At 37.6% G+C, this 13650-nt stretch overlaps 1 protein-coding gene across 1 annotated transcript in view; it reads left to right on the top strand.

Annotated features, from left to right (window-relative positions):
- The window catches only part of MTR (5-methyltetrahydrofolate-homocysteine methyltransferase), a 79047-nt gene that overhangs the window by 27357 nt on the left and 38040 nt on the right, over window positions 1-13650 (top strand). The window contains exons 10-15 of the mRNA XM_026669412.2: window positions 304-365; window positions 2589-2656; window positions 7757-7836; window positions 11320-11432; window positions 11865-12005; window positions 13194-13379. Coding sequence (XP_026525197.2) covers window positions 304-365; window positions 2589-2656; window positions 7757-7836; window positions 11320-11432; window positions 11865-12005; window positions 13194-13379 — 650 coding nt within the window. The remainder of the gene's footprint in view (window positions 1-303; window positions 366-2588; window positions 2657-7756; window positions 7837-11319; window positions 11433-11864; window positions 12006-13193; window positions 13380-13650) is intronic.

Here is a 13650-nt window from a genome sequence, read left to right as displayed (position 1 = left end):
AATCGTAAATGTGGTATGCAGATACTTCCAGTTTTAGATTTGTGGCCAAATGTTTTTCTTTGAGATAAAATTGTGAATAAACTGTTGACAAAATTAAATTGTTTCTTTTACGAAAAATGGTTTTTGCTTTGTCAACTTGTGCTAAGTTTGCTGTTACTTTACTGCGAAGCAAAAACTTTCATAAGAGAGTTGCCTTCAGATAATTCAAATGTTTGCAGGATTTTTGTTCAAAAATGTTATAGTGTTACATTTTCTTTCCATTTATAAATATAAAAGATTTATAGAATTGAATGTATTTTTCAGGTCTTCCTAACACCTTTGGTGGTTATGATGAAACGCCTCAGGTGACTGGCAAGCACATTAAGGTAAGACTATTTTTTGGTGAGATTTTTTTATTATAGAAAAAATGATTTGTATGTTGCTGTGAGCTGTGTTCTTACAGAGTTCAATTGTATAATAGTTTAATGGTAAAAGCTGTGGGCATCTGTTGGACAGTGTTGGGTTTCAGAATTGATTGTGTTTTAGACATCAGATTTTCTGAAGTTTCACTGGCAACTGAGGCTGGCATTTTCAGTTGCAAGATGGTCTGCATAGCAGATCACAGACACCTGAGCAGGAAGTGATCGGTCTATAGCCAAGCTAGTTTCCAATTGATAGATGGTGAGGGCTGGTCTCTAATTGGTTCTTAGTTTGTGCCTGATCCTCATTGATTATTTTGGATATAATGGTTCCTGATTGGCCCTTTTTTCATTCTAGCTTCTGATTGTTCATTTTCTGATAACTGATTGGTTCCTAGTTCATGCCGAGTTCTGATTGCTTACTCTAAGTGGCTGGTACTAATTGGGTGTACATCTAGGCAGCTTTCTGATTTGCCCATTTTTGGAAATTGATTTTTGGTTGGTTCTGCTTTTGCACAGGCTTGTATTGGTCATTTCCTCAATTGAATTGAAGCTGTGGGCAGAGTTTATCTTATTTGTTGGTTGTGGACCCTGTGATCTTGTTGTAGCCCAGGACAGATAACCAAGCTTTGCAAAAGAGTGAATTTCCTATGGCTTTAATTATGGACGAATCAACCTACTGTAGCTATAAAGACAGAAGTAAGTCAGTCTTTGCCTCTAAGGATGCCAATTACTTCTGGGAAAGAAATGCCAAACTGAAGATAGCTCTGTTGAGAGTGGAGATAATGACTCTGGCAGAATAAATAGCCACTAAATGTACTGATTCTTCACAGTTCCTCTTTAGACAAGGAGACGGCTTGGCATTGCCCACAAGTGCTCCAGATAGTTACTCCTTATGAGGAGATCACAAAACAGTGGCTTCTGGCAGTTTTAGAGTACTGGGAGATGAGAAAATGACTGCCCAAACCAGAGTTTGGCATCTTTCCAAATGACACTGAATTCACATACTTCATTTTCAGATCCCTTTTGGAAATTGCTTGTTAACTGCTTTTTAAATTCAGAACTGTTATATATTGGGTGAGTTGCTTTTAATCTAATGAAAGAAGTTTTGAATACACACTAAAAGGCTGATTGTTTAAACAAATTGTTAAAGCTTTGAAGAATTTTCTGAGAAGGGACAAAGAAATTTCTAGGACATTAGTCGAAGGGACTAATCAAGATTATTAAAAATAAAAGAATGTAAAGTTGGTTTATTTGATCAAGGTTAAAATAGATCTGTTTGTATCTCTGGTAACCCTTAATCGACTTTGCTGACTAGGTCTGAATCAACATCATTTGTTGTAATTTTCATTTTTTCCTTTCTTTTTCTTAGTCTGTATTAGCTTTCGTCTTTTTAATTGTAATGCCTAATAAAATTGCTATTAAAAATGAAGATGTCAGACCAGTTTCTGGCAAAATGTCAAGAAATCTTCTGCTTATCTTACGGTTACTAAACCCTGAAGCTCAACACTGCCTAACAGTATAATAGTTACTTATGAGCTGACAGACATGCCTAGGATTATTGTGTGAGACCTTTAATGAGTAATCATACAAATCATAAATATGTCTACGGGATGGGTATCAAAAAATCAAGATGGTGGATGTAAATCATGTAATTGAAGCCCTGCCCCTTTTATATACATTGCACTGCTGTAATAGGCACCATCTTGACTTTGTGATAGTTTCCTCTCTCTTCCTTTGTAAATCTGCAAACTTGCTTCCCTATTTCTAGATGTTCTGCAATTCTAAGATACTCTGGTGTTGATCAGAAAGAAATTGTGTAAGTTGTATCATTAGTAAGATTGTATCACATTCAGAAATTGATCAGTGCCCTAGGAGTTTCATATGAGCCAGTCAATTTACTTTCAGTGGTTTATTGTGGGCTGTTTCTGAGTATCATCTGGAGGCAAACATGTAGAGCATTTAAAATAAGGAATAGGTTTATATGCAAGTATCTTCATCCAAGATGGAATATAAGCCTTCAGTGGGGCTTTAAAAGAAATGGTACTGTACTTATTAGCCTCCCGTTGAGTTGTTGGTAATTAGCAAGGATATGTGTAAATAAAAATTCTAGCAAAGCTTTATGCATGCTTCAGATGTGACTGTGCTCTTAACCCATTGTGTCTAAAAAATGCTTTTTCTCTTCTCCAGGATCTTGCCTTAGATGGTTTGGTCAATATAGTTGGTGGTTGCTGTGGTACCACTCCAGCACATATCCGGTAATTTCATGTATATAATATTAGCATCATCATCTCTGAGGATAATGCCATGAATGATGGTTCAGTTTAGGATCTCTAATATCAATAGACACATTTTAGCTTGTGGAAAAATGACAAGCACACAGTTTTGTAGTTGTTACATTACAAAGATATTTGCATATCCCTGGTGAACTGTTTATGTGAGTGGCAGCTTAGTTTTCCCTTTTCCTCTCTGAAAATGACTTGAAGAAGGCCTTGCTGGTTGCTATGGCCAAAACCCATGTGAAGTTGTGCATGTCTGCAAGCTGTATTCCTGAGACATTTAACAGAAGAATCTGCTGGTGGTTGGTTGGTGGAACTGATACATTTCTTTGGCTAGGGTGTTTGTTATTGAGTTGTACCTCAAGATTGGACACCCGTGTTGTTTAGAAATTATCATTAGCAATTTCTATAAGCCATTACTTATACGAGTTGTAGACGAAAATGCATAGAGGTATCAGTTTATCAGTCCTTGGTGTTTATATAACTAATGTTGACTTATGTGGTGGAATGAGGCATTGAAGTTTCTTCATGCCTCCTGGAGGACTTTGGGGGGATTTAGCAAGTGAGCATATTTGGAAATCTTAGAAGATATTTTAGGGCTTTTCTTAGCTGTACACAAAATGACGACTATGGTGGATATAGCAAGACTCAAAACACCCAGTTACTAGAGAGCAATTTTGTGAATGTTGTCTGCCATTATCTTTATCTGTCTTGTAGATAGGTAAACCTTCAAACAAGAACTGAATTGAAGCTATTAGGATGCATAGTACATTCCATATTTGAAATGTATTGTTTTGAAAAAGCTATATTTAAAATACAGTCTTGACATTATTGTGGAAATATTTTTCTTTTGATTGCGAAACATTCCCAAAATGACTGAAATTGCGTGTTCCAAATGTGAAACAACTCTTTTGAGTTCCAAGTTGGGCATTTTTATTTCAATTTATTTTGAAAGTGTTTTGTATGCCACTAATCATCCCTCCAGTTCTACTTATGTCTGAAGGGATTTATGGAACAGAAGCATTCTTGTAAATGAAAATAATTCAGTAGACCAGTGGTTCTTATGATTTTTAAAACATAAAATATCTTTAGATCTAATCAGTTTTGTGACTGCTAAGAAAAAACATTACGGTGTATTTTCAATCCCATGAGTGTTATGTTGCCTTCCTGTGATCTCTGGTCAAATCTAAGAAATAATGTACAGTAGTCAGGTGAAAAAGAAACTTTAGGCTGTGATGATGAGTCTCAATAGCAACAATCTTCAAAAAAGTTTAACTCATTAGCTTAAGCTAGGTATTTTTTACAGATTTCAAAGAAGCTGTGTCAATTGTGGAATCTGATGGTTCCTCAATGCATAAAAGCACTGCTGATTAAGTTAATTAAATATTTGTTTAACTACCTATTTTAGTGAATCTTTTCTGTAAACCTAGTATAAAATTAATTGGAGATCTGTTCTTTTTCATTTGTAATAGCAAGAGCTTAGTCATCTTTTCCTTGCAATAAAATGTGATGGAGCTGAATTTTAAAAGCCTTGTGACAGAATAGAAATATCACATTAAATATAGATAACCATCTGGGATAGAGAAGAAAAATGGATGGTTTGCAACTAAGAATAATTATGCTTTTATATATTCTGAGTTTCTGAAGGTGTAGACTTCCCAGTGAATAGGTAATCCGATATAAAGAATTTGAGATCTATTTATTTCAACAAATCTTTTGGTGCCTCCATCTTGACAGAAATTGAACTAATGGCTTCTCTGGAAAAATGTATTAATATGTTCAATGCAATTTCAGTATGAACAAAAGTGTAAGACTTCAACTTTCTTTTTTAAAGGAGCAGATCAATGAGGACTGAAATGAGTGTCATTTGGGAAGGGAAAGCAGAAGAATACATTTATTTATTTGTTTGTTTCAAAGATTTTTAAGGCTGGCCCTCCCATGATTTGTGGCCTGGGTAGAATACAAAAAGAAAAATGGAAAGAAAATAAGCATAATACAAAAACAAATTACAAAATCAGAAACCTGACTTTGGACCAGTCATTCTCTCCAGCCCAATTCACCTCACAGGGTTGTTGTGGGGAAAATAGGAATTGGAAGGAGTATTATGTATGTTCATCACTTTAATTACTTATAAAATAGTAAGGGTGAAATAAAAAAAATCTAATAAATAAGCAACACTTAATTGATGAAAATACCATACATCAAAACAGATTCATTTGCCATTCTGGATCAGTTCATGGAAGAAAAATCAGGTATTTTTGTTCTGCAAAAGAATAATGGAGATGGGGCTATTCCAACTTTGGTGGGGGAGAATTCCAAATTGCTACTAGTGCCACCATATTCTGGACCATCCACAGGTTTTAGATGGTCTTCCAAGTAGCCCATGTCCCATACATTATAGAAATCCAACTGAGATTTGACTTAAGATATGAATGATTGTGAAAAGGGTCGCCCTGTCTAGAAATAGATATAATTGACATACATCACAAAGTTGTGCAAAGATCCTTCTGAGAATAGCTATAGAGCCATGGTGGCACAGTGGTTAGAATGCAGTATTGCATTCTCTGCCCACAGCCTGAAGTTTGATCCCGACAGGGCTCAAGGTTGATTCAGCCATCCATCCTTCCAAGATTGGTAATAGGACCCAGATTGTTTGGGGGGGGGGGATGCTGACATTGTAAACCTCTCAGAGAGTGCTGTAAAGCACTGTGGAGTGGTATAGAAGTCTAAGTGCTATTGCTATAGCTGCCCCTAGATTACTGTATTGAAACCATAAGTCCAGGAGGACTTCCAAGTTACAAACCAGCTCCGTTACCATAGCCCTGAGGCTATGTACCGTATATACTCGAGTATAAGTCGACCCGAATATAAGCTGAGGCACCTAATTTTACACAAAAAACTGGGAAAACTTATTGACTCGAGTATAAGCCGAGGGTGGGAAATGCAGCAGCTACTGGTAAATTTCAAAAATAAAAATAATTAATTTGGGAAACGATCTCACTATCATGAAAGGTTTAATTGATTCACTAACCCAAAAGAAGAAGATGATGATGACAGCGGGAGGCAGGAGTCACTCTCTTCCCCTCCCTCGGAGGCCCCCTGAGTCAGGAGTCACTACCGCCGGCGCGGCCCCAGTCCCGCCGCCTCGGGAAGGGAAAGGCAAAGCGCTTTTGCCTTTCCCTTCCCGGCTGGGCTGTTGGGAGTCGCTGCCGCTGGAGGCCGCGACTCCACACCATTTTTTTTCAGAGGGGAATCTGACTCGAGTATAAGCCGAGGGGGATTTTTTCAGCACAAAAAATGGGCTGAAAAACTAGGCTTATACTCGAGTATATACAGTATATGAAATATACATGCATACATATAGATACAGATATACATATACACGTGCGCATGTGTGTGCACACACACACACACACACACACACACACACACACACACACACAGTCTAGTATATGACACTTCATGTGTGCCAGGCCCACAATGATGTGGCCAGGCCTATGGTGGTTATGAACTCCCATGTTGCTTCCAATTTCGTACCTAAGAAAAACAGATTGAAGACTCACAAGAACATAATCCTGGGAAATTCCACTGCCAGCCCACCCACAACATCCAGCAGCTCAGATAGGGAAGTAGCTACCTAGTAGAGTGGTACAGTAACAACTGTTCCATCCAGTGGTGGTATTCTACTAGTTCGGCCTGGTTCAAGTGAGACAGTAGTAAAAAAAAAAAAAAACAGCTACCGGTTCGGATAAACTGGTATTTCTTTTCTTTTTCCTCCTGACAATCAGCTGTTCTGACAATCAGCTGTGCCGGGATTCAGGCCAGGAGGCAAAAAAAAAGAAAAGAAACAAAAACAAAAACAGAATGGGTGGGGGGGGAGTGCTGCAAAAAAAGCCACGCCCACCTAGCCATGCCCACAGAACCGGTAGTAAAAATATTTGCATCCCACCCCGGTTCCATCTCACCCCTGAGGCCCAATCTCATGAACAGGATCTCACGTCTGGTTTTCTGCAGAGCAATATCCCTGAAAGCTGTAATAATTTATTGGTTGACCAAGGCCATTCACTCACCCCTGCTATGGGATTACAGGTGATGTCACACCCCAAACCCAGGTTGGACTCATTTCTCATGACCCTAACAGCTTATAGTTTACTGCAGAAAGAGTGGACTGACCAGAACTGTAACCTTCTGCATTCCTTTTAATTAGAAAAAGAGATGCAAGTACGCGCGTTGCAACAGTTTGTTGACAATTCTGTATGCCTTTTTTTTAATGATGAACTAACAAAATTTTAAATGAAAAAAATACTCCAAATATAGTTGGTTACTAAGGGACCACATTTGTTTCTTTTATACCTGAATATAAATAAGTTTTCAGTATTTTGGAGTCCAAGGTAACACAATAGAAGGAACATGAGCCCATTGCTTCAGCTATCTTTGTCCCCCTATGCAGAATGAATCCCCTTCCAAAAGTGGGATCTAGTACAGTTGATGTTCAATTGAACATTGATGTTCAAATAATTTAATTTCATTAAATCAATGTATCAAGTGATCTGTTTTCCCAGGAGTAACCTCCTGAGGAATCTCCTTTTCCTCATCTTTTCAATGGTTCTAGGTGGATTCAGATGAGGGAGAGGAATGAGGATACTTTCCCTTTCATGAATTTTTTAAAGTTAATTTGCTTCAGGAATTACCTCAAAAACCAGTAAAGACTGAAAAGAGATAGAGAAAAGGGATGTTTTGAATAGGGCATGTTGCTTTGAGCTGTTCACAACTTCTGCCTCATGTGATCAATTTTTCCCCTGAAACTATCCCAAGCAGTGCTCCATTTATGAATACAAAAATGCTTTTTTATTCAGCTTTGTTTAGCCTGGCCGAGTCCTGCTTTCCATATATTGGATGCTGCACATATGATTGTAATCTATTACAGTTCATATGATTAACACTATGAAGTTCAGAAGGGAGAACTGGAAAAGAATATCAAACACAGATAAATGCCGATTTGCTTCTAGTGTTTTGTGGAAGAATTTCATTCCTTTTTGCCAAGCCTCTGGGCTCTTAACATATTGTTTTGTAATGCAGGAAGATAGCTGAAGAAGTAAAGGCATGCAAACCTCGTATTCCCCCTGCCTCTGTCTCTGAAGGCTACATGCTGCTGTCAGGTGAGATAATAACATATCCAGAATTCCTTAACTATGTTTTCTTAATTATATCTTAGGATTCTTTGTGACTGTTCTACTTTTTCCTTAAGATACTTACAAGCCACTGGAAACCCTCGTATAATACTTGTGTTAGGTTAAGCTATTAGGTGAAGAGGTTTTTTATTTTACAGCCTTTCAATCTACTTCGGAAAGCTCTTAGGGGGAATCTTCATTTTGCTGTACTTATTGGACACAAGGATGACAGAGCTTAGATGGCTGACCTAGTTTATAATAGCATTACAGGATGGCTGCTGGTGGAGAAGGGGAAAAACCAGCTCCCTGTGAGTCAGCCACAGCATCAGACAATGAGTGCCTGCAGACTTTAATGCTTGCTAAGCATAAAGACTCCTGTGAAGAAATGGGGCCCGGAGGACACAAGGAGAAACTTACAGAGAAATCACTTCTGGAATAGTCTTTATCGAGCCTGTATGAACAAACACCTCGACCTTCTGGGCTGCCTGGCCAGGACTTAGTTCATTGCCTAGGTAGAGAAAAGAGTTGGTTCTTCATGCAGCAAAGCCTTCCTCTGAGGAAAGGAAGGGGCCAGACTACAGATATTCTTCAATTTACAACCATTTGTTTAGTGACCAGAGTTACAGAGGACTGAAAAAGTGACTTTTGACTGTTTTTCACGTTTAAGCCATTGCAGTATTCCTGTGGTAATATGATCAAAATTCAGATGCTTGGCAACTGGCATGTACAATATTTATGATGGTTGCAGTGTCCCGGGGACATGTGATCACATTTTACTACCTTCTGATAAGCAATGTCAATGGGGAAGACAGATTTACCTAACCATGTTACTAACTTAATGACTGTAGTGATCACTTAATGACTGTAGCAAGAAAGGTCGTAAAATGGGACAAAGCTCACTTTAAAAACTGTCTTGCTTAGCAACAGAAATGTTGAGTGTAAGTCAACCATCTGTACTGAATTGAGGAGTTGCTAATATGCTGACAGCTGAGGCTGGTAGGGATGCACGTGTGTGTATAAGAGAACAAGCCTCAAACTACTTCAGCCACATCCATTTGCTTCCTTGTTTAGATTCTTTACTTTGAGAGCTATTTTAATTTTTTTTGTTTGGACTGCAAAATCTGTTTTTGTTGGCAACTCCTGTCCCTGAATGCTCAAGGGGCAGGGAAGAATAAAGAATAAATTCACCAGGTTTTCTATCAGCTGGTCTATTCTTTGCTTTCTGTTACTCACAGAACCTCCTCACCTCTCTGTCCACAAGGGTTTCTACCACTCTGCTAAATTGCTAAGGCTCTTGCCCACCTCTGGTTGCATCCCCTTCAGTGGAAACATATCCTTGCCTTTTGCATGACTGAATGCCTGATAATAAGATTCCCATAAACAATGTGGCCTGTGTTTTTGGTGGATAGAACTGATGCTATTACAAAACATGTATAATTGTTATGACTGAGGTAATACATGACAATATCTTTTTTGCCACTTGATCACGTGCCTTATATTGAATCAGACATTGATCTCTTGATTCCAGTGTTGCTTATACAAACTGGAAGAAGTGTGTTCTATCATGACTCCAAAAAAAAAAAAAAAGGCTTATTTCTGTACTCTGGGATTTGGGATCCTTGTTAGACAGAACTACTAAGGGCTGTACTTAAAATCTTCTACAGACAAAAGAAGTGTTACAATATTGATCAAATGCTTATCATTTTTATCAGTTTCCAATTTTACATGTGCTCATAGTGATGGCTGTTGACATCTTAATTTTCCTTGGTTTCCTTTTCAAGTGTTGAGCATGACCTATATGAAGTTTTCTCTTTTAGAGTCAATGGAAAATGCCATATTGGCTTAAATTCTACTTGATGCTTCTTTTGAACCGTTTCTCAGTTTTTCTGTGTTCTCAGAATCTGTGGGGGAAAGCATAATTAAATTTATGGTAGAGGACAAAGATTGAATTTATTCACAAAATGTCCTTGCTAACTTTAAGTCTGAAATAGTGTCCCTCTAAATTATACTGAGCTCATTGGTGGAAGGGTACAGTACTAATAATTGTAGCTCTGGTATTGCAGTATTATGTGTGTGGGCACACACAAATAAACACACACTCAGCCCTTCTCCTTTTCCTCTTTTGATGTGATATTTATTTGCAGGTGCTTGTTTCCTCATCTCATTTGAGATTCCTGCATTGAGCATTTTTCTATAGTTTTCAAACATCAATTGTGAAGAAGACAAGTTTTCTGCTGCAGTCCATTTTTCTCTAGTGACAGAGAGGTGTCTGCCATGCATTTTCTGCCACTGGAGCCTGATCTGTGCTGCTGTTCTTGTGTTTTAATCAGCTCCTGGCCTAATGAAGATTCTCTATTTCAATATACGTGATTGGGATGAATTTATATCTTAGACTGCCCAATAAAAATGTATATAATGTAAAAATAATTATTTCCTATGTGCTTGTGTAAAGAGCCGGTTTGGTGTAATAGTTAAGGCACCAGTAGAAACCAGGAAACTGAGTTCTAGTCTTGCCCAAGGCAAATTGAATCACCTTGGGCCAGTCATACACTCTGAGCCATAGGAAGGACACATTGGCAAATCACTTCTGAAAAACCTTACAAAGGAAACTGCAGGAACCAGGCTAAATAAAGCATTTTTTCTTTTATGTATACTGAGAGCATTTGCACCAAGACAAACTCCTTGTGTGTCCAATCACACTCGGCCAATAAAGAATTCTATTCTATAAAGAATTCTATTGCATGCCAAAACAACCAGACAAAAAGGTAGTTTTTACCCTGTGCCATCACTCTACTGAACACTTAATTCCCACAGCACTGTCTCATTTCTCATTTTTCCTACTATCTTCTCCTGTTGGTTTCTTATGATTTATCAATTGTTGTTTCTAACTTTTGATTAATGATTGTAACTATGATTATGACCTATTACTTATATGTACACTGTGAGCTTATGCACCGAAAACAAATTCCTTCTTTGTCTGATCACACTTGGCCAATAAGGAATCCTATCCTACCCTGCTCTACCCTGCCCTAAAGAGTCAATACTGACACAAAGGCACCCAAACAATAACAACGTACTTGAACCTACTTGTGTAATGATGAGTCTGAAGGGATAACATCTCATTCTTTTTTGTCATTTCCTTGTTCATTCATCCATTTGTTGTAAATCTGCTATAGACACAATGTGCTGCAAAAATATTCCATCTAAAGCAGGTATGTTTTTATGCAGTTGCTGTTTATTTGAATTCTGTTCTATTTCTTTGCTGTATCATCACATTATATTGTTGCAAGGAGAGTTAAAGATCCTTTCCACTAGCCAGACCACATAGATCAGTAAGAAAGTTCTGTTAAACACACATATTTAAATAAGGGCATCATTTCATAAAACTAAAGGTTCCATGTAGATTAAGCAAATGGTATATTCTGGTTTTTCAGAGTATTCTTTTTCCCCTAAATAAAATTTATTTTCCAGGTCTGGAACCCTTCAGGATTGGAAAATACACCAACTTTGTCAACATTGGTGAACGTTGCAATGTTGCAGGGTCAAGAAGATTTGCCAAACTTATAATGGCAGGCAAATATGAAGTAGGTACAACTTTTTTTAAGCTTCAGGACTTGCATTAAAATTTAGTATAAGTATATTATTTAAGGATTTGAATGCATAGTTTCTACTTGGTACATTATATAAACATAGTTTTTTTTTTTGCTTTTTGTTTATAGTACAATGTGAAGCACAATCTTGAGCATTTATTTTGTAAAAGTGAGAGGTTCAAGCAGTTCTGAATAATGTGATGATGGCAGTCTCTAAAATATTTTACAAAATAAATGTAAATAAATAAACTCTGACACATTTTACAGAATAAAAAAGTAGGAACAGTGTTATGGGAAGACAGATATAATAAAAGCAGCTTGCTAAAAAAATGCAGAAACAAATGCCATCAGTGTAAATACAAGAAGAAGAAAAACAGCATTAGATGCATTTCTGTTAGAACTGATGTCTTTTTTCCTTTAACATAGGAAGCCTTGAGTGTAGCCAAGGCCCAAGTTGAGATGGGAGCTCAGATCCTGGATATCAACATGGATGATGGAATGTTAGATGGTCCAAGTGCTATGGCAAGATTCTGCAACTATATTTCTTCAGAGCCTGACATTGCCAAGGTTATATATTTAACTGCATAGTTTCTAGAGTCTGGTGTTTTCTACATGTCTTTGAGCTACACAATATCTCAATACCTTAGCAGGTTGCCTGACTGAAAAAAATGGTAACAGGAAATGAAAAATCAGAAGAAATGCACCAGAAAGATTATTATATTTTTCTGATATTTAGACATCACACTTCTGACCTGGACTGGACTGCTATTGTGTTGGAAGCTTACATAAGTGTCAAGTATTTGGGCTACTAATTTATTGTCTCCTTGCCTGTCTAGATAGTTATGGTATGGTTAAAGCCTTTGTGGCGTCCTTCTTAAATAGTGTTGAGTTTTCATTTCAGAGGAAAATGTTGGCCTGATTCTTTTGCTCCCATAAGAATGTCCCTGGCTCTTGAAATCAATTCTTGATTGGATTTCCAAATCCATAAATAATACTAAATATCACAGATATCAGATGAGTAGTGTGTATATGTTGGCCACCTTCACAGCAGACATTATATGGCAACCAATCTGCATGCATTTGAATAGCAGTGCCTGACTTCATGTAAGACAGTTTTAATATTCAGAAGTATTTTGATTTAACGAAGAAGCATTTGGTTGAATCATGTACAGCCAAATGCTATAAAAGGAGTGAGAAGATCAATTCTGACATTTCATGAAATTTGGTCTCTGCAAATTTTAAGAGTACCAACTTCAGCTTTCAGATTACCCCAAACGACAAAAATTGGCTGCCTTATTTTTCAGACAGCCTTGTGTCCTAGTGTTCTCACTGTCACTTTTGAGAGCACAGATTGTGAGGAGGAGCCAGAAGGGAAACTATCACCCAAAAGGGTTTTTCTTTTGATCTTCAGTCTGAAGTGAGATCACTAAGCCTTTGAAACTTGGCAGGAAACCCCTCTGCTTAGAATGTTTTGTTCAGCTGTAATTTTTGTACATCAATCTGAATGTCAGCCCTGGGCAAATATTGCTGTCAGGTCATAGAATCTTTTCCAAAAGATGTCATAATATGAAGAAAGCTCTTGAAATTAGTCTAGCCTTTGTGGTAAATGTAATTGCAAAGACAATTTGCTTTTTTTTAAACTTGCAAGACCTTTTCTCTCGGCCTTAGATATACATCCGCACAATTCAGATGTAGCTATTTATTGGCTTTGAAGATCATTATTTTTTTTTAATGTTGGTCCTTTTTTATCCTCAGGTGCCCCTTTGCATTGATTCCTCAAACTTCTCTGTAATAGAAGCTGGGTTGAAGTGTTCACAAGGCAAATGCATAGTAAACAGCATCAGTCTGAAGGAAGGCGAAGAGGATTTCCTAAGAAAAGCAAGAACAATTAGGAGATATGGAGCAGCAGTGGTGATTATGGCCTTTGATGAAGTGGGGCAGGTTGGTGACACTTTCCTCACCTGCTAGAAATTGCTCAAAAGGTCATAAGAACTTTTGTCCTATCTGTGTTCCGGTAAAAGGAATAGGAGATAATCTAAATGAAGTACAGGTAGTCCTTGACTTATGACCATTTCCTTAATGATGGTTCAAAGCTGTGATAGCCTTGGAAAAAAGGACTTTACAAGCCATACTCACATTTATGACTGTTCCCCTCCCTCCGCAAAGGTCATGTGACTGCAATTTGTGCATTTGGCAACTGGCTGCAGTATCC

Source organism: Notechis scutatus, chromosome 1 (assembly GCF_049901735.1).
Source record: "Notechis scutatus isolate UNSWTSFEM ecotype Mainland chromosome 1, rNotScu1.2, whole genome shotgun sequence".
Taxonomy (NCBI): domain Eukaryota; kingdom Metazoa; phylum Chordata; class Lepidosauria; order Squamata; family Elapidae; genus Notechis; species Notechis scutatus.
Note: the sequence above shows the minus strand (reverse complement) of the source record. Positions and strands in the feature narration are given on the sequence as shown.